Consider the following 27,987-nt stretch of genomic DNA (forward strand, 5'->3'; position numbering starts at 1 on the left):
AAGGAATGAATCAATGAAGACTAGAGATAAAGGAATCAAGCTAAAATCTTACCTTGCACCTTGTATGCACACAAGACAAGTCTGTTTTGGCTATAGCTGTGGGATAAGACTTGTAGAAGTGCAAATAAAATATTGTTTAGTAAACAGTTTGTTGTAACACACACTCTTACTATTTCCCTTCTATAGATTTATATTGTGATATGGATCATTTCCATGTATGATGGGATGAAGAGGAAGCGCTTCCTCAGTGCAGTAAATTTAATTACATTTATTTAAAGTGAATGACTCATCCCTTCTTCTGCCGCTAGATGGCGCAGCTCCCCGCGAGTTGTTGCTGGAGGGCTGGCATGGGGGCTGGATGTGGACTGTTGGAGACTCCTAGAGGGGGGGCAGCATCTGGGTATGTGTGCGTGTGTGGTTGTGAGTGTGTTTCAGACTCGTCGAGCAGCAGGGGGACTTGAAAACTTCCCTGCGCACAGCGAGGCAGATCTGCGACCGGAGGTCTGGCGATTAGGAGCCGAATCGGGAGCGTACAGTCCGGCTGCGACCGCTTGAGAGGGACCGGTGTGGTTCTCGGCAGTGGAACCATTTCCGGCCAACAACATGGATGATTTAGGTAAGTTCGCTCGCCGTGAACGCAACATTAAAGCAGCGCGTGCGGGACGAGCGCGTGCCGCTAGCGCAAACGCACAATGCTAGCCGTGGATGTACAGTGTTGTGCAGCCACGCCGAGGTTATCCACGGAGGTCGGTAGCTGTAGTTTGCATGTTGGAGTCGGTTTTGCATTTCCAGGTGGGCTTAACTTATCCAGGTTCAACCGAGAGCAGAGCTTAAATTCACAGACCCCCTCCCCCCCCCGTGCTCCTGACACCAGGAAGCATTGGTGTATTTATATTAATCAATTTATTTATTATTATGAGCTGGTGTTTGTAACGTGAAAACAATTTGTGTGAACATAGTGCACTGGTCGGTGGCATTGACTAGTGTGTTAGTTGCTCCACATCAGCCATAACAGACCAGAGCACGGCTCCCTGAACTTTTTCCTGCTCAGACCTGACAAAAATGTTGAAATTAAACCCTTAAACAATTTCATGGACCTATTGAGCCCCACCTGGTGACTGTCAGAAGTACATAACGGCCTCTACTGCAGGTGGGACAGCGTTAGTGGCTTTAGTGAAACCTCTGATAAAAGCAGTCACTGAGAGGGTAACCCAGTTTCTTTGATCTAGACCTTTGTGGTCCAGTTTGTCTGCCAGAATTCAGCCTTGATCCAGCTGGTTGTTTGGCCACTGCTGTGATGTTGCTCACATATGCAGTCAGTAAGCAGATGAACCCAGTGCTGTTCTGTGCTGTTCTGTTCTGCCTGCAAGGATGAGGTTAACTCAGTGAGTTATCACACTCTTTGTGACAGCAGATGTGAATGTGAAGCCTGGAGGCAGGTTGTGGTGACTGGGAGGGTGTGTAGCGCTCAGCACAATGCTCTTAATAGACACAACACCCTGGTTCGACTGATCCCCTTTGAGACAGTTCTTCTGCTTTTGTAGCTTCCTGCTATGAGCCACACAGTCATTGTCTTGTTTTAGTTTGAACCCACGCATGTAACGGCTAAAATGAGACTATTACCAGGCTTGTGGGATTTTTTTTCCTCAATAGTTTAGAGTAAATCATACGTCCAATGCAGACCTTTTGGGGGAAAAAAAGTGTTCAGTCGGATAAGAAGCTGAAGGAAAAGTATTGCAGTTTGCACAGTGCTGTTTTTTTGTATGTTTTTTTTCCCCCAGCGACTGTAAGGTTATGTTTAGCAGGACATCCGTGAAATGCATCGAAGGAGTCGGGTTCATTGGATGCTAAAAAAACCCTCTAGTATGCATCTGTGGAGTCAAAGATGATAAATGCCTTCCAAAAGTCATCCAAAAATGATTACCCCTCTATGTGAGCTGCAGGTGGATTTGCCATCAAACGAGAGCTGAGTACGCTCTCTGGCCAGTTCATTAGGTACACCACAGTCCTGCATTAAATCCTAGCTTCATGAAGGGTATGGTATTCACGCTGAAGCAGCGTTTGTGGTGCTGCTAAACTAGATTGAATTAAACACTAAAGAGTTTCTGTTATTTAGCCTAGCTCACTGACTGAAATGGGATTGTCAAAATAATAGAAACGTGTGTTGCTGCAACACGACACAATTCAACAGTACTTCAAACCACAGCCTCCAAAATTAAAACACAGTTGAATCAGCAGCTCTCTCAGTTGTTTTTAACAAATGCTGAGAAACATAACGTTCATGAAGCTAAGATTTAGTGCAGGACTGTTGTATCAGAATGCATTTGTAAAGAAATAGTGAGTGTCTTTCACCTTCCAGCTAGGGGAAGGCAGCCCACACTTCCGTTGTTCTCGGGTATCGAACAATTATGTTAAATCGAGAATAGTGTTATATTCGGTTTACACCATCGTGAAGAACACCCAATGTGTCCATTTTTGGCTAAAAACCAAGTTCTTTGGTTGACATCTTGGTGGTGGAAGTGAGAGTGTGCCAAGAATACTGGTCACACTATGTGCGGTCAATATTTATGGATACCCTCTCACTTTACGTGGGTGAAGGGGTTTCCTTAAAGTAGCTGCTTAAAAAAAGAGTGTTACACAACCCAGTGTAATTACCATGTCACAGGGCTGTAAATCCTGTCATCGTTTTAGCAGAGACATGTGCAAATGTGGCACGTATCCGATGATGGGTGCTCTGTCATTATGCGTAGTGTTGGGATAGGAGCCACAGCAGGATATTTTACCTCCACCTGTTTATGGAAATTAGATGCACTGACGTATTAAAATGGTTTAGATGCAGTGGGGAGTCTGAAGAACTACCACCAGAGGAGTTTAAGCGAGGCAGTATGGGGTTCTGTCTACCTCAGACCCCAGAGGGGACAACAAAACCTGCATGTATTTTTAGCAGAGGAGTCTTTGCTCTCAAGAGCTGAGCCAGCAGCAGCACCTAGAAACCCATTACCATCAGCACACATCTCTCTTTTTTCCTGTTCCTCACTATAACCTTGTTTCCACTAAAAGTAACCAGAACTTTTAGTCCCTGGACTTTTCTTTTTAAGGAATTCAAGTCAGACTGTAGGCTGGTTGTGTTTTCTGCATCTTAAAACCCAGGAAGATTAGGAAAATTGATCAGCTGGCGCATGAAAAAGTTACATTTTTGCATGCAACTCCTTGATCACTTAACTTGCACAATGATTTTCTGTACACCTTCCCATTGTTGGTCTCCAATTCCCATGGAATAAGTGCCCAGTAAGGCTTGAACTTTATCGTTGGTCCATGTCATATACCTACTTCTGCAACTCAATGTTTGTGTGAAACTAAGGACAATGGAAAACTGCACAGCCAGAGATAAGCTCAGCTCAGCCAACCAGAAATGTTCCCTGCTGCAAGCCCCACTCCCACGGTTTATAATCCTTTATGGATCCCACAGTGCGAACTTTACAGTGTGACAGCAACTGAGGAAATAGGACAGTAACACACAGGATCAGCGCAAAATTATTTATTAATATTTCACAAATATAAACAAGTAGCAGTGAATGTTGAGTAGGCCAAATACTCAAAAAGAAGTCCCTTGAAATTAAATTGGACCCAGGTCCTTACCAAGTTCCTCCAAAGGTTCTTTTCTAACAATTATTTCAATTCTCAAATCGTTCCAAATCCCCTCTTATTAAAGCAGTGGTTCTAACAGGCATATTTGCTTTCACACTAAAAGCATTTCATCCCTGTGGTCCACACATGTCCGCATGCTGGATCTATTATATCACCGTGCTTCCCTCAACACCGGCCAAAAGAGCAGAGTAGCGCTGATCTCAGCCAGGGCGTCGGGGTGGATCAGGCCCACATGCAGGGATTGGGCCTTAGCCAAAATGCATCCTCCTTAAACACTGCACTGCCCCACCCTCTCTCTTCCCACTCCCCACCATTCCTGTGGTGAACCACATAGGAAACTGCAGGCTGCAATCTATTGACAGTTTGAGGATGGCTGAGCCTACAGGAGAGAAGATTAGCTTTTAGGAAGGTTTGGATCAAGGCACTTTGTAGAACCTGATTTAGCAATTATCAGCTTTTTAATCATTACAAAGCCTTAGTTTTATTATGCTAGACTTGTATTTGGGTTATTTGTGTCTCCTTTTATTTTTGCAGTCTTTGCAGTTTAGGTGGTGTGTTCTGAGGCAAACTTTCATTGACCTCCCCCTCCTCAGCTATCAGCGCTGCCAAGCGTAGCTACCTGCTTCACTGCTCTGGGCCTGCACCAACAAGACATGAATGTCAAATAGCCTCGCAAGCAAACTTAATCTTTCTGACTTTAATGCACTGTACCTTTCAGGATTTTGTCTGCAAGTACAGTAACCATCGTCTTTTTTTTCTTTCCTTTTGATTTGTTTAGCTGTCACTTTAGTGGCATCATTTGAAGCGAAGCGACTCCCCAGAGCTTTGTTGGTGCAGCAGCTGCAGTGTTGGAAATGTCACTCATGGAGTAGTTTTCACTACGTCCTAATGAGACCTGATGTAGCCTAGATAGAGTCTAAATATAGGTTGGTTTATAGACAAAAAGAAACATCAACTGGCTCTCGTGTACATTTCACATTTCCTCTACATGCTGATTTCTTTTGCTTTAATTTCTTCCCGTTGTAATTCCAGTCTGAACTTTGATGTTCTAATGCATCAGTTAATTCTCTATACTCCCTTTGGTGTAAGACAGCAATCAGCAGATGAATGTGCAGACGTGTAATTTGCATATCAGGGTTTTATGTTTATTTTTTGCTTTGATCTTCCATATGTCAAATTTAGAGGAATAGTTTCTCATTTTCACATTTTTATTTGTGGTCTTAAGACGTGCTGATATGTGCATTTTATGATTTTCGGGCTGAGCCGGGTGATCTGTTTTCCTTGGTTTTCCTGTCTTTGTCCGGAGATGAGTTAGCTGGCTACTGGCTCCGGCTAAATATTTATCCAATGAGTGCTATCATCTGTCCTGTCTAACTCACCAAGAAAGGAAATATTTCCCCAAACTATGCCTTTAAATGCATACTACTGTGGTGGATTTGGGTAAAAAGGGGGTATTTATCAGGCATAAGGGTTAACAAAAGCCATTGAGTTGCTCAAGGGAAGTAGTAGATTAGTGTTTTTGGGACAAAAAGTTATGATATTGCTGCCTGTGCTGCTTCATTTCTGGCTATGCTTTTTGACTACGGCCCTTGACTTATACTGAAGTGCAGTTCTAGATCACTTTAGTGTCTTTCCAATTAAAAATAATCCCCTCTAGTTTACTTCCTCTTCACTAAAGCTAAATATAACTGGCATCTTCAGTGAGCCTCAGCTTAATGCTACAGGGTGCATGCCTGCAGTTGATGATAAGTCTCTTGTGCTCCACACATGCATGTAAATCACACATGCAGTCAGTGTCGCAGCCGAAAGCTTGAGAGAATCCCTTCTATCTCCTCCTGGGTTTGTCCATCTGCTTGACTTAAAAATGAAAGTGCTGCAAGGGTTTGAAACATATGGTGCACACACACATAAATACACACACACACTCTCACACACACACACACACACACACGACAGAACTTTTACACGCTTCTGATCTCAGACTGCTGGTGCGGACAGACAGCCCTGAATGGGAAGCTGACTAAGCAGCAGCAGCTCGACACTCAGCCAACCGTCATGTCATCGCTCATGAGCTTGCAGGGTCGATAGCCCAGCAGCTACTGTAGGTTTTTAAAACCAGAGTTTACATGGGGGAAAAACAGGAATTCATCCTCAGGTTCTGTCTAGTTTTAACTATAGTGTGTCCCTTATTTGTCATCTGAGGGCTTCATTGAATCCATTTTATTGGGTAGCCTCTCCTTGGACATATGTTTCATGACAGGAAGTGCCCTCTGTTGTAGTGGCAGTCATGAAGTTTGTCTGCTGCAACATCCCAGTAGGTCGCAGACATTGTGTTAGTCACACTGGGTTGTGAACATGCCTCATCCTGTCCTATGTTTTTGACATCCTTCATTGAAGTCCATCTTTGTTGTCGTACTCGCTGTTTTCTACTTTGTTTCCAGGCAACCAGAACTGTTCATTAGCTTGATAAAGCATGTTGTAGCACATGTTGTATTGTGGAGCAGGTATATGCCTTGTGCGCACATGCCCAAAGCTGTTATGAGCCTTCTTCTGTCCTGCTGTGCTCTGATGAATTGCGCTCCCTGCAGACTTGGTTGTGAGATTCTCATCCCTTTCAGTCCGTCAGTGACTGACAGCTCAGTTGATGCGATGCAGCTGATTCTCCGATGCGAGCTGCTGTAGCTGTTTTCCGTAGAAGATACGGTAGTGGTGATTGGTTGCGTTTAAAAGAACCACAGTGTTTTGAAACAATTCTGCTGTTAAAGTAGTGCACCAGTACAATGGATGACAATTACAGCTCTCACAGCGACAGATGGCATTTAAAATGCACCTGCATGGTTTTTCAGGCTTTCCCCTAATTGCTTCCTAAATGTCATTTTTCTAAGAGCTTGTGTGGTTGGTGTGGCTGCAGGCGGAGATAAGACATTGCTCTTTTATCAGGAAATGAGTGTGTGCCCAGGAGTTTTCTTCTGGCCTTGGCTCAAGTTGAATGGGTCACTAACACACTGCAGCTCCTGCCCTATTTGGGATATAAAGCAACCACAAAGCAAGCCTTTGATAAAATGAAGAAGGTAGGAGGGTGCAGGAAAAATTAGTTTGAGTGAAATGAGTGCATGTGTGTTTGCATCTTCATCTCCCTTCATTTACAGCCAGAGGATCACTGAGAGAGTCTGATCTAGACTTGATTCGAGTTAATGACATGGTGACACTGATACTGGGATTACTACTCCACAGGTTTATGAGAGCATGGGCTTAACACACAGTCTGCGTGTAGGTTCCGACACCCACATGAGGCTGATTGTTTTCGAGTGGAATGATTTGACCTGCTTTGCAGACCTCGCTAACTCTCCCCTCCATCCTCTTTCCTCTGTCCCTGTCCTGCTCAGAGGGGGACAGAGAGCTGCTTGTTTCTGGGACTGTGACCTACTTCAACATGGAAAAGACAGAGTCGGACAGAACTGATTAGGACAAGGGGAAATCCTTCTATCCATCCATCTGCCTTTCCTGCAAGCTATCTATTTTCTGCCATTTATTGAAGTCCATTTTATGACACTAGCAATGTTTTTATTTAGCTATGACCTATATGGCGATTGGTCATGGCCTCATGATTTGTGCGAATCAAAATTGCATTGTTTGAATAAATTTGCGTTGCGCTTATCTTACTGTGAGTCTTACTTTTTGAAAAAATTGAATACAAAAAGCCAAGATGTAATGAACAGATTAAAATAACATGAATAGAGTTGGCCAGCGAGTCACTTTGCAATTATAGTAGAGAGGAGAACTATTTCAGTCTTTTTTTGTGAATTATCCTCTGAAATCAGGTCTAGTCCACGTATCAAAGGAAGTCAAAGGATGACTTCAATTAAAATCGTGGCTTTTTTGCCTGAGTACTGTAACTGTGAGGATGTTAGCATGCTGATGTTAGTATCTCAGCACCTCCACTCCTAAGTAGAGCCTCACAGTAGAGCTAGTATTTTATTAATTCGACTTTATAATCGTTGTCTGCAGAACTGTTTATCTAGTATCTATGTACGAGGTAGGTTCCTTTCACTATAGAAGCAATGGCTGGAATCTGGTAGATGCATGACGTGTAGCACTGGTTGCACATTGTAACCCTAGATTCTGTGATTTATTTTTTGTTTTTTTACATTAAGGCCATGGCACACCAAGCTGACAGTCAGTTGTTGGCCAGTGTCAGGCTGTTAGTAAGCCCTAGTCTTGGCAGCGTTTCCCACACTGTTAGCACTAGTCGGACCCCGACTGGCAGTTGGTTGTAGTCTTTTCGTTGTGGTCAAGTGTAACTTTTTAGCCCAGACAGTTGTCCTCAAATGACCGCTTTTTTGAGGGTGAGTGGGGAAGTGTCTTTCACAACAGTAGTACTGCAGTATCGGGATTCCAGTGGATTGTTGATTTCCCATTGCTAAAACCTGGATGAATGACTTGACTCTGTGCAGACATTCAGGAAAATATTGTTAAAATCCTTGTCTCCTTTTAGCTGCTTCATAGCACTCTTGACTCGGACAAATACTAGTGCACACTTTGTTTAAAGCACTTTGCCACCTCTGCGTGCGTACAGAACTTGTAAACCACAGCAAAGCTTTAGCACACATAGACCACTACTGTTTTTCTCTGCAAGTTTGACCGGGGGTGGGAGGTGGGGGGGCAGGGAGGTGAGGTAAGTGGGAAACAGCAAGGCTTTGGTATTATTTTAGTTATAGTCACTCTCATTTGCATTAGTTTCCTTCAATTCTCGTTGGCATTATTGAGTGCTATTTCCAATACAGTCTTATACATACTGTATGTACAAAACATAAAAAGTGGCCAAAGAGGAAGTGGGAAGTGCAAATTAACTTAAGAGTGTGATGACTACAAAAATATCACAGGAACTTACAGTTTAAAAGTAGTCTTCACATTATACATTGCTGCCACAGTAGAGGAAGACTCATAATTAAGATGCAAAATGTCAGCTTATTCAGCAGCTGTGAGGCTGTTCCTTTAGAAGATATAGTTAGAGATGGTGGTAGAATGGTTGAAAAAGAGAGGAAGGAAACGTTTGAAAGTAAAATCACCTTTGAAGTGGCTTTCCGAAATGAAATGCTCTGAAAGCCGAGAATCGACTCAGGAGAAATACAGATAATGTAAAAAAAACAAAACAAAGATTAATATATAGTGCAGGGTTTTGTGGGGACATTAGTATTCACTTGTTCTCTTAACCTCCATCATGCCTCTTTATGAGGTAACCTACTTAAGGTCTTTACTGACGTTTTATTGATTACACCTACAAACTAGCGGTTTGAACTTAACTCTGACACCTTGTAGGGTGCATATACTTGTTGAGGTCAAACGTAGACAAGTTTCTGGGAAAACAGATTCACCAGCAGTGTGATAGGGCGGTTCTTTCTCGGTGGAAGTGAACTGCGCTGAGATGTCAAACTTGTGACTGTTCCTCCAGTCAACTGTCGCTTTGCTGGTGTGGCTGCAGCCTTCTCAGAATACAGCTTCAAGTGCTGTCATGCATTTGAGAAAAAGTTTGTTCAAAGAGCCGTCCTAGCTCTCCCCTCTAGGGAAAAGGCTACGCTCATCATGACTTCACAGGCATAAGAATGGTCTCATCTAACTCGAAAGAGAAAGAAGAGAAAGCATGAAAGAGAATACGCATACATTTTCCAAGAATTTCCTTAGAATTATCTTCTGGCCTCTCGCATGCAGCTTAAAAAGCGCCCTGTTTTTTATAATGCACAGTTGCCTATTTTAATTTTTTGCCGGAATGAGAAGTGAAGTTGTGGCCTAGGTCCTTATTTTCACGGAAGTTGCGACAATTGCAAGGTCATATTTTTTGGCACTTATCAAAAGAAACCCCTTTTGCAATGCAAAATCATGCAAGATCATGCACGGGGACTGTAGAACTCACTAGTTCATCTGCAAGCTATTTGTGATCCACTTGTAAAGGTGGGAATTGCTATAAAACTTTGTAGAGCTGAAACAAACATGTCTTGTTGTTCTCATCATTCTCCATTTTACCACAGAGTCTAACTTTGATTCTTTTTATACTTTAAGTACTGTGCCGATACAGGCAGGAAATGAACCTGAACTGAATCAGTGACGTGCTAACAGCGTTTTCCGTATTAGTTATCAGTATGGCCCAAGCTGCATGACAGTTTGTTTTTTTGTCATGTTATCTGTCATTACATTAATAATGAGACCATGTCAGACCATAAGAATAGCACTAGTGGTGCATTTGTACAGGAAACGCTTACTTTAGATTGCATGTGGGCATGTATTGTTCCAGATGTACTGAATCACAGATTAAGGTCCGTACTGCAGTTTAAGCATGGACTGTGGAGCCTTATAACATTTGCAGCATTTCACTGATTTAACTAAAAGACACTCCATCCAGCCTCTTCTTTGTGCAGGACAGAAGTGTGCAGCGTGGTACAGAAAATGTAAAGTAATCTACTGAAAGTACATGCAGGTTGGGTGGTCCATAATACCTTACTATTGCTTTGACAGGAATGGTCATCCATCATCTTCTGAATGTCCCCTCTCCCACAGGTCAGGGTCAGGCGGCAAAGTATTTATAGTGGGGCCTACATGCCTCAGTCTGTGGTCTGGTATGTGCAGGCAGCCATGCTGAAAGGTACCTGTGACTCCAGTGTTGTTGTCTACTGTTGCACCTTTGTGTGTTTGTAGTGTGATTTAATTTTGCTCCTGTGTGCCCGCTGATGCGCTCCAAATGAACACAGGCACAGGCCTTCTGCTGCCTAACACAAGCCCAGAGGGTTGTAGTGCATGTGCGCTCCACTTGTCCTGGTTTTTACCCCCCTCTTGTACAAGCAAAGAGAAGGATTCATCACCTCTGCAATGGTCTGTCAGCTTGTGTCACACTGAACAGACGTCTCTGGGAGGCTGTCACTTCATGACGATGTACACTCATGTTTTTAATCCAGCAGAATAGTAATTCTAAATAGTTCCTTACAGCAGGGATTTTTTTAATTTTATTAACTTGGATTAAATATAACATTTTTGTTTTTACTAAAAACAGATTATGAAACAGAGTGTCTTGTGTAATAGGTGACTTCTCTGTTTTCTTGCCTCTGTCCTATCTTGCCTTTTTTGTCTTATCAGACTATCTTGTTCAGCTGGTGTGTGCCTCACATTTCTCTGGATCTCTCCCTTCTTCTCTCATATATGGAAGACGAGCCGTGGCACGTTAGGAATTCGTATCAGCCAGCGTGCACCTTGCAACACATCAAATGCAGAGGGGAGAATGAAAGGAATGAGAGTAGAGAGATGCAGAAACGAGGTCAGAGAACGCAGGTAAAGTTGCTGCAGAGAGAGACAACGGCTTGCAGCTAATATTCATCTCGGGAGTTTAACTTATATCTCGGCGAATGCCTTGGCATTCGTGAACCTCGCAGATAAAGCCTTGTCTGTGTACCAGCCCCAAGAATAAAAAGCCAGAAGCAATGCGCTCATGCACGACTCAACATCGCCCCCTGCAGGTTGTTAAATGCTGTATGCGCTCACGTTACATTTGATAGGAGCTAGTCCCTGAAATGAATAGTGAGTACATGCGTTGAATAGTAGACAGCATTGATTCACTCTTTGCAGTGGTCAGCACTGATGGCTGCTCATGTGGTGTGTGCACAGTCAAACAGACAGGATTTCCTGTCAGGGATAATGGAGGCCTACCTCTGCGGACATCCAGGATTTGTAGTGATCAAAACTGTCAGGAGGAGAGTGGTGCTAATTGGATTCCATTTAAATTACAAGTTGAGTGTAAAAGGTTGGAATTTAGAGGCTGGTACTGGTAAACATACTTAACTCTTCAAATGGTTTCCTTTCTATACCCTCCCGACCCTCTTCCTGTATCCCCCTCCCTTCATTCCTAATTTTCCTGTCTTTTTTGTCCCTTCTTCTGCCACCCCAGCCTCACTAGTCCTCTTTTTTTTTTATCTCCCTCTTCCTCTGTCCCATAACGAGCCTCATGTGAAGCAGAGTTCGTGTAATTAAAATGCACACCATTCATCTGGGAGGAAGGGAGTCTCCTTAATCTGCGTCAACCCACATTTTAGCCTCTGAGGATTCAGCTGCTGCGCGCCACGCACACACACTTCCCAGTTTCACTCGCTATCGCACTCTCTCGACACACCCACCTCCATTCCTCATTGTCTGAGCCCAGCTGTGCCCCGCCATGTCACATTTAGGGTTGTGGATGCAGAAGCCAACAGAGCGCTGGTGTTTTTCTGCGTTCATTAGCTGCAGTTGAAGGCCGTGTTTAATTGATGGATGCACTTTGTTAGATTTATGTGTAGCCTGTTTAAGCGCTGATTTGTTACCCTCTTACAACCTCCTGCTTCTCAGATCACTTTGATATCTTGAGGTTTTACATAACTTTGCTCTTGTAACACGTAGATAAGACTTTTTATACCGTTTGGAATTCATATGTGGCGGGTTGTCTTGACTCATTCTCTCTCTTCTCTCTCCTTCTTTGCTTCTCTTTACAAAAGACAGGTTCGTTTTACTGTTTAGCGCTCATGTCTCATAAGTTCCTCATTTTTCTGTAGTTCCATTTTTGGTCACTGGGGAGGTAGCCTGTGTTTGCACTTGTGTCTGCATATTATGGTATGTTTCTTTGGCAGAGCAGGCTGACACACCTCTGTGTGTTTGTGCGGTTTGTGGATGGGTCAGAGCATGTCTAGCACGCTCCGTTCACTCGACAAAAACCAGCCCTGGAGCAAAACTCTATCTTCTAAATTAGTACTGCACTTTGACTACATTTTTGAAGAAACTGAACTATTGGTTTCAGTGATCTTGCTTCATTTTTGCTGTTAGACCTCTCACACTTTAAATATACTACACCTATTCAACCCAATACCAAACAAACAGTGTATTTTATGTAGCCTGGATGTACATGTTTGTGCGGTTTTAGAGCAGCTGATTCTTAATAGCCAGGGTTAAATCCAGTTCAGCTCGAGAGCTAAGTTGATTAACATCTCTTGTGTAAACCATCTGGAGTAACATCTGTTGACTTGAGGTCTCCACCAACTGCAGTAAAACTTTGTTGTGACGTCAGTGATATTAACAGAGCCCTGCAGATTTTCTTAGCATTTATTCATGCAGTATTTCAGAGAAGTATCTGTTCAAATCTGAATCACGTTTTATTCTGTCAGTGAAAGCATGGGCTAAGTGTAATAGTTTTTTTTTTTTTTTTGCTTGTACTCCTCAATTTGTACATCTGTTAAGCATAATGAAGTGTTTGCAGAATATTAGCAAGCTGGCGGACTGTGTAGCCCATTGTCTAAGAAAGTACATCCTCACCACAGTTTCTTTCTCTGCTGGGCTTGATGTCATTACAGTAAAAATCCGCTGCATGTCTGGAAATGATGTAAAGAAGAAGTTTTAAAGCTTACGTTTTAACACAGGAAACCTCTTAGACAAGGTTCACAATCAAACTTCCCCTTCTAGTGGACCAAAAGTCAAGCTGTTGAGCATTAGATGCACCTGCTGTTATCACACACCAAACTTGGTATGTACTATAAACAGTGGTAATTGTGTCTCTGGCTTTAGTTTTACAGGTGTGTGTTGTTGTTGTTTGTTTGCTTGTTTTGGTGTGTGTTTTTTTTTTTCTTTTACCAAGTTAAAAGAGACACTCACAAAACTGGCTGCTCTAGTGTAAACAGTAGGCTCTGCTGTATCATAATGAAACTCTGAGGAATGTATCCGTGTCCAGAGAGGAGTCCCTGCTGTGAAACCCAGTCAACTGGCATGTTAGCCATGCTAATCATGCTAACCATGCTAATGCTTAGTTGGTCCAAGAGGATCTGGCTCAGCTTCTGCTGTGTCTCCTCTCTGTCTGGGAATCATGGTGGTACAAGTTACCACCTAACCTAACAGATGATACTACGTTATCCATAGAATTTATTAGTTTCCTCTTAGACGTTGGCACTGTTTAGATAGGAACTCATGTTAATACTACAATTGCACTTAAAAGATTATATATAGTGTAGCATTAAAATGAGTGTTGAGTCATGAGTAACCTAAGCGGAGCCTGTGCTGACTGGATGAAGGAGGGGCTGATTATACCCCTTATATACCTTTGTGATACCACTCCCTTAGTTGGGCATGCCTCTGTTGATAAGAGCTCTTATTGCTCTCAACTTTCCTCATTTCCTCGCCGTGTACGCCTTCATTCACTCTTACAGGCTCAGTCTGCTAAAGTTGGACAGCTTCTGCCTCACAGACCGTTTTCAGTGGTCCGTCATTTGCGTGAGTAGTATCTCTTACTTGAGCTTTCAGGCAGCTAGGTTGGAGCTCAGTGGAAGGGTGAACCTAAACCCCTGCTATTAATTTTAACCCGTCCTTACCCTCTCTGCCCTGACCCTCTCTTTCTGTTCTACTCTCAGTTGCACCCAACTCTTCCTCCTCCTCCGTGTCTCATATTCTCTTGTGCTGATGGTAGAGTTAAGAAAGGCAGTTCCTGCCTGGCAGACAGTGTGTTTAGGTTGCCCTCTTCCTCCTCTGCTTATTCTTTCTCAGTATCTGTAATCCCTTGGATGTCCAGTTTTATCTTTTTCTAAGGTATGTCTCATGTGCGTATACTTTAGCTGTGAGTGTGTCTCTCTTGCCCGTGTGTAATTTTAGGATGTGACTTCAGTGCTGCATTGGTTGTTGACCACAGCTTAGCATTATCGGCTATAGTATCAGATTTTCTCATAGAATAAAACAGTTTGAATTCTTTTCAGTCAGCTTTTCTGCGCTGATGATTTGCTGTTTATAGTTATTGGTTATTTATACTATATTTTAAAGACACAGGCAACAGCAGTGTCGTTACTACCTATAATGTGCTGGTATGCTGACACTGTGTATAAACAGTAATAGTTTGCTGATACTTTAAGACATTTCTTGTTAGGTCGGGTTTTAAAAAACAGTATTTTAATTTTTTTAGGACTTGTGAAATTCTGTACGAGAAACTAGACCCTGTTCTGGTGAGGGAGTGTGCTAAAATAAGTATTCAGTAATACAGCCTGCGCTCTTCATTAAATCCCTCTGAATGTTATACGTCCTTCTACCTACTTGTTAGGATTACTAAGTGACTGTTCTCTTGGTCCATGTTCCTCTTAAAATACCAAACAGCCCCCTTGCTTAGAGACGGTAGCTGTCAGTGTGTAGACAGAAGTATATGCATGTGTACCTGGTTGCAGATATGACGGCAAGCCTTGGATTTAAATGTTACAACTGCAGACAGGGGCGGGTCAATGAGTAACCAAAGGAGCGGCCGTGACAACTTGCATGATTCACTTTTTACAGCACCACGTCCTCTGATGTCAGTGCACATTGGTTTTTGACAGGTTGCGAAAGAAGAAGCAGTAATTATTCTGTGCTGGTGTATGCAAACGTAAAGTTGGTGAATTCTAACTTTTTATTTATGAATGAACTGTGTGGATTAAGTCAAGTGGATAACTTCAATAGATTTTAGAAGTATAGCAACATCAGTAGAGAAGTTCTAGCAAAACCTTATGAGAGGTGAGGTCCCGCCCTGCTTCTTTGGGTGGACAACCACAAACTTATCTCGGGTAAATCTATGTATGGTGACCAAGAGATACATATTTGTGACTTTGTCTCTCTTTTCACCTTGTGTTTAAAAGAGCTGCAATGATATAATCTGTGTTTTGTGTTTCTGCAGATGCTTTGTTGGCGGACCTTGAGTCCACAACATCCCACATTTCCAAGCGGCCACTTTTCCTGTCTGAGGAGTCCGCCTACTCCTTCCCTGTTGGGGATCAGCAAGACCCCAGCTCTCCCCTCCAAGTCCCACCTGCTCCCTCTGAGCAAACTGTGAACGGACTTGCTGAAACAGAGGTAAATGCATTTACACGTGATACTGCGCATGCCCTTACCATGGTCGACACGTACTATTCAGTTAAATGCGTTGTTTTAATTACTCATGGATGAAAGTGCACAAATGTGCTGCTTCAGTTGTGAACACTCTTCTCAGTACTCCACAGTAACACTATTTCCTCTCTACAGTCCTTTAACTCAGCTCAGAGAAGTCCCTGGTCTAGAGATAGCAACAGTCCAAGCCAACCTGCTGGTGAAGAGGACCACGTATACAGGTTAGAGCTGGGGTCTAACCGGCCATCCACGTTAGTAGGATGGTTGTACACAGAGTACAGCATGCAACTGTATGTTAACTATGTCACCATACCTCTTTGGAAATATATTTTGATAAGTCTGCTTGTATAGTAGCTTTTATAAAACCTTTAAAACATTTTTTAAATTATATAAAGCGGTTACAATATTTCTGTTAGACTAGTGAAAACAGTGGAGTCAAAATCTCCAGTCTGAACTTGACTTCTGACGTTGCTGTAAACTACAGCCACTGTACAAAAATGGATGGTTTGATAACCCCCTTGGTGATAAACACTGGTTCTTGTCTCCACTCTGTACAGCTTCCCTAATAAGCAGAAGACCAGTGACTCATCAGCTGTCGGAGCTGCCATGAACTCATCACTGGGCAGCAACCTGTCGGAGCTGGATCGCCTGCTGTTGGAACTCAATGCTGTCCAGCAAAGCACCCCTGCCTTCCCCACAGAAGGTACATGTAGATTGCTTTACACTTTATGAGCTACTGTCTCATGTTTCTCTGAAGGAACATAGAAGCAACTATCTAAATATGGCACTTCTCTATTGTATTTTAGAGTTTACAGTCAAATGTGCTTTAGATCCATGAAGGAAACACATCAATCTTTTTTTCTTTTAATAGAAGAAGCAGCTCCACCTCTTCCTGCCTGCAGCACCATCCACCATATAAAAGAGAATGGCGTCTCCGCTGCAGGAAAAGCAACTCCACCTGTGTTGGGGAAGCCCAAACATGGTATAGAGGATGTACGACCAAGTGTAGAGAGCCTGCTAGATGAGCTTGAAAGTTCTGTGCCATCAGCCATGTAAGAAAAAAATATTAAAATATTATAACAGCGTAGGAATTGTACTAATATGTCCTGTATGTGGGCAATAAATGAGTGCTTACATATGTTTAGCCATGCTATGACCATAGACGTTTTTATACTTCTAGAAAAAAAATCTGATCGTTTTATTGTTTACGACATTTTCTCTTAGTCCCACACCTTTGGTGGTGTCAGATGAACACACAGATGGACAAGAGGAAACGCTATCACAGCAACAAGCCAGAATGTCAGCCTCCTCTGCCACACGAGAACTGGATGAGCTAATGGCTTCCCTGTCTGACTTTAAAGTCCAAAGCAATGTGAGTTTGGATCAGAAGTGTGTATTTGGGATTTGCTTGATGGAGGACGGTTATTTTTGGCACTGTGAGACTGTTAAGGATTATGCTACATTAGCACTGCTCTTAAATTAATTGTAGAAGTCAATTGGACCTGACTAATTTTATTTGGTGTCTTTCCATATTTGTGGTTTTGAAAAGATCCACATCCTCTTACACACGCATATTTCCACAAATTAGTTTTTCTTGAACCAATATTCTGCTGTTCCTAGTTTCATATCCTCAGCAACAGATTACAGTGCAGTTCAATGACCATAGTGGTTGGGACTTTTATTTTCCTTACTGCAATAAATGTTATTTTTTATCTTCGATAACAGCATTTAGGTTTGTCGGCAGTGAAAAAGTCAAGTTAGCACCTTAGCACTTGAGATTCAGAGTGTCTGGCCCCTCTATGAGGGCAACAATCAAGACTATGTTTGTTAATAATGTAAACTGAAGATTTTTTTTTCTCATCCCATTTATTTTAGCCTTATATTGTAGAATAGAAGTCTGTCTTTTTTGCTACTATTTATTCCCTTCATTCTCAGTTCATTCTATTTATCTATCCATTTTCCTGGTTTCTTTCTCTTTTCTCCACCACTGTGTATGTCTTGTGTTTGTATGTACATTGTATTCATTACATTGCCCCTGATTCAGTCTGACACTCAGTTGTCTGTGAATCAGGATTCAGTAGACCCTTTATTGGTAGCTGGTTCACCGTCAGACCAAGCGGTAACTGAACCATCTATAACTCCTCATATTGGTTCAGTGGATACTTCTCTACCCTCTAGTTACACAACCCCCTCCTGTACGCCTCTTCCACTGGAGCTCCACATAGATGAAGATGGCTGTTCAGGCTCTACATCTTCACCTGGTTCTGCTGTAGTAATTGCATCATCTAAGAGCCTTCAGTTCTGCCAGAAGAATGATGGTAGCACTGTCACTTCAGAGATCTCACATGTGGATATGTCAGTGATCCAACTTTCTACAAATCCACTTGGACAAAGCTTAAGTCCAGTGACTGTTGGCAGAAGTTCTAGTCCAGGTCCTGCTTCAAGGACCTCATGTCCAGTGATTGTTTCCAAGAATCTTGATACTGTGTCCAAAAACCTCAGTCCTGTTCTTAGAGCCAAGAGTCCCATTTCCCCTGACATTAAACCTGAAAGCTTAGTCCTTAAAAGTAATAGTCCACAAGCTGCTACAAAGAGTCCAGTCACAGTGCCATCCACTGTGAGGACCGTGCTAAAGAGCGCTAGTCCAGTAACAGTTCCAAGGCTTTCAAGTCCAGTTCCAAAAAGTGCAAGCCCCGTGACAGTCGCTAATATCTCTAGTCCGGTAACCGTCCCAAAGTGTGCTAGTCCAGCAACAGTTCCAAAACTTTCAAGTCCAGTTCTGAGGCTTTCGAGTCCAGTAACAGTTCCAAAGAGTGAAATAGCAGTTCCTAAGAGTCCTGCTCAAGTCATCAGAAAAATGTACACAGTTCCAGGAACCAGCAGTCCCAGAGCTTCTCCAGTTTCACTTACCGCTGTACCATCAAATAGCCGGTATACCCCTTCTACAGAAAATCAAGGAGATGAAGTTCTGGATTTAACATGGCCTTGCCGGGAGCCATTTTTGGATGATGCTTTAGACAAATTGTTAGCCCCTGACTCCACTCGACAGGGTGAGAACCAGCCACCTACTTCTGTTACACCTGGAGATGAAGACAGATCTTGGGAGGAGGAAGATGGAATTTACCCTGAATTCAGCCGAGAGGGAACCCTGACACCCATGACTGAGTCCAGCTGGGTGGATGAGTGTTTCACCCCTTCCACCTGCCCTGGGACACCAGATGCAATGCTGGACCTGCCTTCACAGCAGCCCTCTGCTGTCGAGCGACTATCTGCTTCTGGTCAAGTATGAGGCTCAGCTTGACTCTCCCAAAATAAGCTGCTGGCATGAAGCTAAAGAGGATTTAAGACCCCATGTGGTTTTTCTATCATTTATCCATGATAAATGATGCACACGCTCCTCCGTGAGATAGATTATCTCAATAATGACTGACTTGGTTATGTTAACTGATTCCTTAGTGTATCTCTCAGGGCTGAAATAGTCTTATTTTGGGAGAGCAGCTCCTGCTCGAAATACTCGAGGAGCTGTGCAACAGTATAAACATGTCGAGATGAAGAGAAACTCCTCTTTCTCTGTGGTGTGATGCATGTGGTGTCATATAGCAAAATGGCTTGAGGGAGAAGGCTCCCTGTAGAGAGTGTTTGTGGCTGATGTTGAAAGCTTTGCTGAAAAGATGTCGACGCACGTCCCCACTTGCTTCATTACACATTGCTGTGTTAGTCATGGGGCCTGTTTTCTTGATAAGTTGAGTAACGATACCAAGAGTCAATATTAGAGGAGGTATTTTCTATTTTGCTAATGCATAAATGTAAGAATGTGTACACAAACCAAAGGAACATACAAGAATGTTTGCTTCTTTGATCACTGGCCTTGCTTTGGCATGTGCAGATATTTGTTAAAGCATTTTGTGACAGACTTGTCTTGACTTCAGCTATCCAGCATGCATGGCCACAGGTCTTGACCCATTTTATGTAGACTGGATAGTAAACGATAAAGTTAAGGCTGTACTTGGCGTCTGCAAACAAAAATATGAGAGTTCCGCAGAAACTGCATTTTGACAGACATTTACTGAAGCCAGTGCTCGAGTGTTGTGATCCAGCACTAGGGCTGCCCTGCTTGTGCTTGTGGATTTTCTGGTGAATGCCACAATCCCAGCTTCCGACACCTTCTTCTCATGTACTCTCCAGCTGAAGTCAGTTATCCGTCGCACCAAAGAGACCACCAATGTGCATCCTATGTACAGGGAGGGATTGTTAAGACGTAAAATGGGACCAATCATCGTGAAGAAAAGCAACTCACAGGATCGACTTATCGAAGAGCTGCAGGGAAAACTGGGCATTGGGCGAGTGGAACGCAGACGTAAACAACAGCCAGATGATTGGCTGACAGAGGGAGTTATTGTAACATCCAACCCACAGCGGACGCGGGAAGAAGGAATTCATCCCTCTGTGGATAAGGTAGACTAGAGATCCATAGCATGTGTTGAGCCAAGCTGGAAATTAAACCTCCCTCTGATGATTTATCTGATGTCTGCTTGGCCGACAATCAAGAGACCAATTGGCAAATATTAAACATTTATGTTTCATCACTTTGCCATAAAATCGTTTCGGTAAATCAGTTTAAACAGCTGGATAGTTCTTGTTTTTCACCCTTTTCACCTATTTTTCATTTTAACTGTGTTTTTTTTTATCTTGTCTGTTTGTTCTCTTTTCTGTGGTTTTTCCTTTTTCCTTCTTTCCCACAGATAATCATACCTCCCGAATCACCTGCCCCACAGAGAAAAGTCCTTCCCCCTCCGCAACCCCCCCCTGCACCCAAAAAGCCACCCCCAGTCAAGCAGACTCCTCCGCCACTCCCGCCGCCCCCTCCGATGCCCCCTCCTCCTCGAGAACCTTCCCCTCCACCCCCTAAGGAGCCTACTCCTCCCCCCAGAGTACCCACTCCTCCCCCCAGATTGCCCACACCACCCCCTGTCCAGCCCCCTCCTTCACCTAGCCCCCCGCCCAAGCCAATCACGCCACCCCCGCCTCCCAAAGTCTTTGTATCAGTGGGTTGTCAGACAGAGTATGATCCCGTCTTCCCACCAATGCAGGCATGGATCGTCTCTTTTCATCTCTGCACGTCCTCCTTTCTCACCTCAAACTCACTTTCCACTTTCTGCCAGACACTCTCTTTGCTAGGAGTTGTTTTTCTTGAGCTTGTTTGGGGATTATTTGGTTATTTATGGACGTTGTAGAATTTATCTGGTCTTTGGCGTTGTTTTTGGTGTTGAAACGGTTAGCCACCATAAAGCTTTGTCTGAAATCCAGTCAGTCCTGGTTATGAGGGCTGCTGGCATCCGGGCTAGAGAGACTGAGCCCCTTTTCTAATTCTGACATCTGATGGCGCCAAGAGCTGTGTGTACAGAGTGGAGTAGAGAACTTAGGAGCTTAGGGGAAAGCAGTAGAGTGTTACTCCCCAATGTTCCTGTTACACTAAGTGTCCTGCCATGCACAGGAATGGTAGGCTCGCACTGCAACCGAAACCTAATCTGCCACATGACAGCACAGTTACCACCACTATTATAGCATGTCTCACAGGACTTAAGTCAACAGGCTTCGTTTGGTTAGATACAGGCCTGTTGAAGCAGAATACCACTGCATCTTTCATAATCCACCCTGTCTTTACCGAAGTCATTTGGTGAAGACTTGGTGTAGCAGATTGACACGAGTTGCGTTACATATGCATGATTCGAAGCCCCAGGAGGAAGCCTTGTCATTTTAGTTTGTCAAAGGTAAGAAGGTCATTTGTGTACGGGTGTGTGGAAAGAGGGTAAGAGGGAATTCACAGAGCAGAGTTTCTATTTTCTCTCACAGTGGAATGTAGGAGTCATGAAGCTCCAATAACCGCACCATTTGAGAAGGTCTATGTTTACGTACATTACAGTAGCCAGACACTATTAACACACAACGCTGATATCAGAGAGTCTTCATCGTGGATTAGGGTTGATCAGGAGATGTTTTTATTCGGCTGATGTTTTGATGGATTGTCTTGTTTTCTTTCTGTCTCTTCCCTGTCTACCCGCAAGAGGAGACACCACTCATCTAGATTCACTGTTGTCATCTGAGGCATATGTCTCTCAACAGCTTGGTCTGAAAATGCTGTAGATCATGTTGTAACAACATAACATTTGAAAGCTCTTGGAAGTTAGTTACTGACCAGTGCACTAATTTATCCCGACAGTAACTGTAAGAGTTTCTTGTGTAAAGCTCTGTAGCATTTGATTGGACAGAAACCCTTCATTTCCTAAAAGGGTCCTGTGTGTTGGACTTAACTGTCATGCACGTTTTCTGTCAGATGCCAGGAGTTTATTCAACTTTGCATTTTTGGGGGGGGGGCATCCTTTATTTGTTTGCATCACCAGTGCCCCAAGGCCATTATTGGGGACCCAATAAATTGTTCACTAGGTGTACTGCCAGCAATACAAGCACAGACTAGTTCAAATTACATGAAGTAATTCTATTAAATAATTCACATTACATTGAAAATAAGAAGTAAGGAGGTATGGTTACTCACGCTGACAATCACAATCAAACTGTTATTATTATTCTCAGAGGTCCTTCATAGCCATATTTACTGCATTCAATTTAAAGTGTTTCTGTTACATTGTAAACCCCTGAAATGCATGAGTAGTCTAATTTAACCACCATCTCTTCTATCGCTGTCAGATCCAGTCACAGGGCAAGACTTCTCCCACTGCCGCCCCCAAACCAGCCAACAAACTGGACAACATGCTGGGAAGCCTGCAGTCCGACCTCAACAGACTCGGAGTCCAGACGGTAGCTAAGGGCGTCTGTGGTGCCTGCAAGAAACCGATTGCTGGACAGGTAGTGATACAGAATCATTTACATTTAAACAAGCGTGAAAGGTCAGATTTAGTGCACATGCTAAATTTGAATTACTTTTACACGAACACATTCAGTTGTATCCATGCACAGAATACGCAATATGTCTTCTCTTGAAGAACCAAAGTTTTTTTTCAAGGAATAAATAACATAAATTCATGAAAGCATATGGGCAAATTTTCAAAATGAAACCAAAATTGATTGTTATTTTTTTTAAACTTGGTTTGTGAAATCTCATTGTACATTGCAGTAATCCCTTTGCGTCTTGCATGCAGTGTTGAAGATGTTCTCTCTGCTGAGCCAGCCTTTTTCCTTTTGCAGCTCATTACATTTTGATGCACTGTGTCTCCCCACACCAGGTGGTGACTGCCATGGGCAGAACGTGGCACCCTGAGCACTTTGTGTGCACCCACTGTCAGGAGGAGATTGGCTCCAAGAACTTCTTTGAGCGTGAGGGGCAGCCTTACTGCGAGAAAGACTACCACGGCCTGTTCTCACCGAGATGCCACTATTGTAATGGGCCCATACTGGATGTTAGTAATGCACGCACGCACTCTGCACACACACACACACACACACACACACACATACTCAAACATACATACTGTATATACAGTGAATGGACAGGAAAATTATATTTATTTATTTATAGCCTAATGGACTAAGCCCTTACTGGAAAAATCACCACATGGTGGAAATTGCTTTTCATTCTCAAGGAGACTTGTGCACGTGGTTCTTGTCACAGCTCCTTGTCAGTCAAAGCAAAGTGATTTCTAGTTTCTTGTCCATGTAGTAATGCATCATGTAATCCACTGGGAGATTACCATTACCAGTTAAGTAAATACATTACAGTTACTATTATCAGTTATGAGTGCAGGATGGGTGTTAGCTTCTACATATACAAACAGGAGAATTGCAATTCAGAAAAGTTGTCTTTAGCCCTCTTTGCATTCCAGTAGTTTTACCTGGGGACATCCAGTAATGTGTAATGATTGCAGAGGTCGTCTGTGATCTTAATCCTGTGCAAATCGGCCATGTGCCTAATTTGAAGAGTGAAAACTACACTGAAAACTACCTACAATATTTCTCCAAACACAGAGCTCCTTTGATAATACTAATCAAGTGTGACTCAGCCTTTGTGATTTGGGCTGTGTTTTTATATTTTCAAAGAGATTTGTTTCTCTCACAGCTTTTTTTCTGCTTCTTCTTGCTCGAGAATTACGAAGGCTGTGTTACATGAGAGTTTGGACAGCAGTTTGGGTGCAAAGTCAGGATGTGGCTGCATATCAGTGAGACCTGTTCACAGAAAACGGTGGTCAGAAATGTAAAATTATGTATCGAATTTATTTATTGGTGCATTAATGTGTTCATCACATATATTATTTACCTCTGACACGTAGTGGGATGGAAGCAGAAAGTAGTAGAACCTTGACATCACTTAACACTATTTGTTTAAAGGTACCTCAAGTTCCTTAGGTTTACAGTGGAGTGATTAGTTCAGCATGTACTTTTTCAGTGAGTAATTACAGTTTTCAAGAAGCTTGCTCAACACTGATGCTGACAGACCAACCCACTTTTCTCTTCTCACATTTGTCAATCCTCTGTCATCATCTTCATTGTGACAAGCTACCATTGAAGTCTTTTTTTTATTCACACACTCATACATTGCCAGAGGTACTGGAAGTGAAGTAGACTGTGTAACAGTGGACTTTAGTCTGGGGAAAGGCCAACTTGAGTCACTGCCAAGTTTTCCAAACCGATCCTCAAGCAGTCTTTGACATCCACAGTATATCCATCACTTCTTTCTGTCCTTCTCTTATCCTCATTTTATACTCAGTTTTTGAACATGTTAAATTGGAGAAACTTTGGCGATGCTCAGTTGCAATTACAGTGTGTTTGTACACCATTGTAATATGTTTTATTTATTAACACTTTAACTGCCTTATCCTATACGGAAAATGAATAAAAAGTTTTCCTCCCTCACAATACACGCTTTTTCAGCAGTGCACCTCCTACTGGTAAAATCAAGAATCAATTCTTCCCTGAAATGTAGAGAGCTCTGCAACAGTGGTTACATTGTGTAAGTGTTGCACTGAAATATAGCGGGAGTGGATGTCTTAAGATGTCATTTCACTGACAATGTGCCTAAGGCTGAAGCTGCTGGTAAATGCTATCAGGCCTGGAAAACATGAGCTAACGGTCTTATTATCCTTGCACTTCCCACTCTGCCTTTGATTGCCCTCTGCTGGCCTCTGATCGCTGATGTGTTTCCATAATGACATACATATGTACCCCTATATGTTGACTTTAAATAATAATAAATAATATTTAAATAATACTGAAATGATGACCCTCTCCTTTTCATTTGTTTCACAGAAAGTAGTGACAGCTTTGGACAAGACTTGGCATCCAGAGCACTTCTTCTGTGCCCAGTGTGGAGCCTTTTTTGGACCAGAAGGTAATGGCTACAATCCCTGGCACATGCTGATTCAGAGCTGTTTCATTATTGTTACAATCAAAGGAAGCGTGCAGAGTGAGTCAGTGTGCCTTTCCCGCCCTTTAGGTTTCCACGAGAAGGACGGAAAGGCGTTCTGCAGGAAGGACTACTTTGACATGTTTGCCCCTAAATGTGGTGGTTGTGCCCGAGCCATCCTGGAGAACTACATCTCTGCTCTCAGTTCACTCTGGCACCCCGAATGCTTTGTCTGCAGGGTGAGTCACTGGACGAATCAGCAGCTGATCTAAATTTAAAACGAATCATCTGTCCAGAATATTTTGTGTCAAGCTGTCATCATAAATATTCTGTTGTGTTTTCCAGGAGTGCTTCACTCCCTTCATAAACGGCAGCTTCTTTGACCACGAGGGCCAGCCGTACTGCGAGTCCCATTACCACGAGCGCCGTGGCTCGCTGTGCTCCGGCTGCCAGAAGCCCATCACTGGCCGCTGCATCACGGCCATGGGCAAGAAGTTCCACCCAGAGCACTTCGTGTGTGCTTTTTGCCTCAAGCAGCTTAACAAGGGCACCTTCAAAGAACAGAATGACAAGCCTTACTGCCACGGCTGCTTTGTCAAACTCTTCAGTTAGACTGCATGTCTGTGTGCAATTGTGCGTGAGCATGCATCCACACATCTATTTACATGCACGTGTGGATGGATGTCACGTGTCTGTGTGCATCTATGTGGTTTTTCATACAGTGTGTGTTATGCCTTTGTCAATCACATGATAAGAAAGGCAGGAAATGTCTCTGACTATTAACTCATGACACTGAAGGGACTTCTTAGGCTGTCCAACCTCTCAGGTTTGGCATTTCACAATTTTACTAAAGACATTTATAACAGAGCCCAAAGAGATTTTTATTTTATTCATGTGCACAGTAGAAACAGAGGTGATGCTAATAAGCAGTTAAGAACCAGTTAAGAGCCCTGACTTGTAAAATACTTTATTCCCGCATTGCAGGGCAAGTCCTTGCGTATATGGTGGTGAGCCTATGTTGACATAGTTTTATGCAGATATGAGACAGTTGCTTGATTGCATGGACCATGGAGAGTTGACTTAAGCAGTTTTACAGTATGTTGAGTGTTGAATACTCAGTGTTTGGCCAATGCGTGTTGAAAAAGATGTATTTTTCTAGCTTTTGGAAACGTTTGAGGTGCCATTTAAAATAACCATGAATACGCTTCATATGTATGCGCACACACACTGAACCACAAAATACTCCAACCTCTGCACTCCCCGACAACAGATCTCTTGATGAGACCTTCTTATGGTGCATTTTATATGTTGGTGTCATCCAGATATTAGTTTTTATTTTTCTACAGTTTTCCTATGAAAATGAAACCAGGAGTTTTAACCTACATTTCATTCGCATTTATGCTAAATTGTAACCGAGTTATTCCCCACAGGAGGTGAAATCAGACATAAAAAAGATCATTTAAACCTTTTTACCTGTAACTTGTGTAACTTCTGTGTCATTTACATGAATCATTTTCAAATTAAATTGAAGTGCTGCAACTAATTATATCACAAAACAGGTCTTTACAAATAATATACGTGGTATGGTTCTAAATGTTTTAAATGTTTTGGTGCAATTTATGACAAAGACGAGCCAAATCAAAGTTGACCGACTTTACTCCAGTTTAAATGTGGAGCTTTTACTGCTGTATTCATCCAGTTATCACAGAATAAATTAAAACTCATTTTATCCAGAGTAGATGATGCTTTATTTCGGCATTTTCCGTATTGTGCTGTTGCTAGGTATGTACATCTATCACCGTATTAAATCTACTAATACAGCCAGTTAAATCTGTTTGTTGTGCTTTTAAATCAGAAGCATGCCATTTATTTTAGTTTTATCAGCACCAGCTGCCAGTTGCTGTTACAATCACAATCAAAATTTATATACATGTAATACGCTTTGTGGCAGAACTGTGTTTTGTCATCATTTTGATGAGAATTTATATATTTGTGAGCTGTTGAGGCTCACGCTGATATGCAAAGAGCTGGCTCTATTGGCATGTAAGCTAACAATAGTTTACCCTGGTCTCATTCTATCACACACACATATCAGTGTCTCTAATGTCAGAGGGAACGCAGCCTTCAGAATCTTGTTATTATAAACTGTGATCCTATTGTCTGAGGGAGATCAGTGCAGACCTCACTGATGGAAGCTGGAAGGGAACCTTAGCTGGTCAGGAATCAGATTATGACACGCCGGAGCCTTTAGCAAAATTTAATCAATGGATTATTTTAACATCATTTGTTATCGGCAGATATGATCCATTGTGTTTTTTTTGGTCACAATATTGCTTGTCTTTCATTTCGATCCATGTTTATGTGAGGAGTAAATGTCACAAAGTGTCCACAGTCAGATTTATTTTCATTTAAAAAGATATTTCTTGTGCCAAACATGTCAATGCAATAAGGTCTTATACACTGTGGAGTTCTCAGCCTTTCCTGTGATTTGACTCTTTCTGTGCTAAACTCTGGGAGAGGCTTCATCTGCTGTGGTGCATCTTAACACTGTAATAGACGAGATGATGAGAAACCGCTGTACTGAGTCATCCAGCACTAAGTACAGTGTTCACTTGTAGCTGATTCAGATTTACGATATGTAGCAGGACTGTGGCTGTTGGAAGACTTCATTTGCATCTTCAGTTAACCTGTTTATGCCTATTAAAAAAAAAACAAAAAAAAAAAACAGGAATTGAGTTAATTCTGCTCATGTATATTTATCTTCTTACAGTGTACTGCCTTACAGTTTTTTTCTTCTGTCAAAGAATTCATGAGAAAAATCAAATCTATTCACTGTTTATGCAATTAAGCGAACTTTGCTTTGCAAGTGGATTCATGTGATTCTTTTGTGAATTTTCACATGAGCCATGGGTTTGTTCAGCTTTTTTGTGTGGGTGGGGTGTAAGCGTATGTGGGTCCCCATTACTGATTGATTAATGCAACTTCTGCAAATAAAATATATTGTATTTATTTCCGGCATTCTCACGTGCTTTTATTTTCCACACAAACTGTTGCTGCCTGGAGTTTTTTTTATTTTTTTCCATCGAATA

General features: G+C 42.5%; 1 protein-coding gene across 2 annotated transcripts; it reads left to right on the plus strand.

Annotated features, from left to right (window-relative positions):
* Positions 1-279: 279 nt before the first annotated feature.
* Positions 280-27,907, plus strand: LOC311487082 (paxillin-like). Of its 2 annotated transcripts, none has more exons than XM_084543195.1 (11): positions 280-616; positions 15,335-15,510; positions 15,679-15,764; positions 16,101-16,246; positions 16,415-16,595; positions 16,768-16,915; positions 22,249-22,407; positions 22,785-22,958; positions 24,802-24,883; positions 24,989-25,137; positions 25,244-27,907. In XM_084543195.1, the coding sequence occupies exons 1-11, from the start codon at positions 604-606 to the stop codon at positions 25,508-25,510; spliced, it is 1,581 nt and encodes a 526-aa protein (XP_084399321.1). In that variant the 5' UTR covers positions 280-603; the 3' UTR covers positions 25,511-27,907. The 2 variants fall into 2 exon arrangements, with proteins under 2 accessions (XP_084399321.1, XP_084399320.1); XM_084543194.1 differs by lacking the exon at positions 280-616 and adding an exon at positions 13,662-13,917.
* Positions 27,908-27,987: the final 80 nt, after the last annotated feature.

Source organism: Chelon labrosus (genome assembly GCF_963514085.1).
Source record: "Chelon labrosus genome assembly, chromosome: 4".
NCBI classification, from domain to species: Eukaryota; Metazoa; Chordata; class Actinopteri; order Mugiliformes; family Mugilidae; genus Chelon; species Chelon labrosus.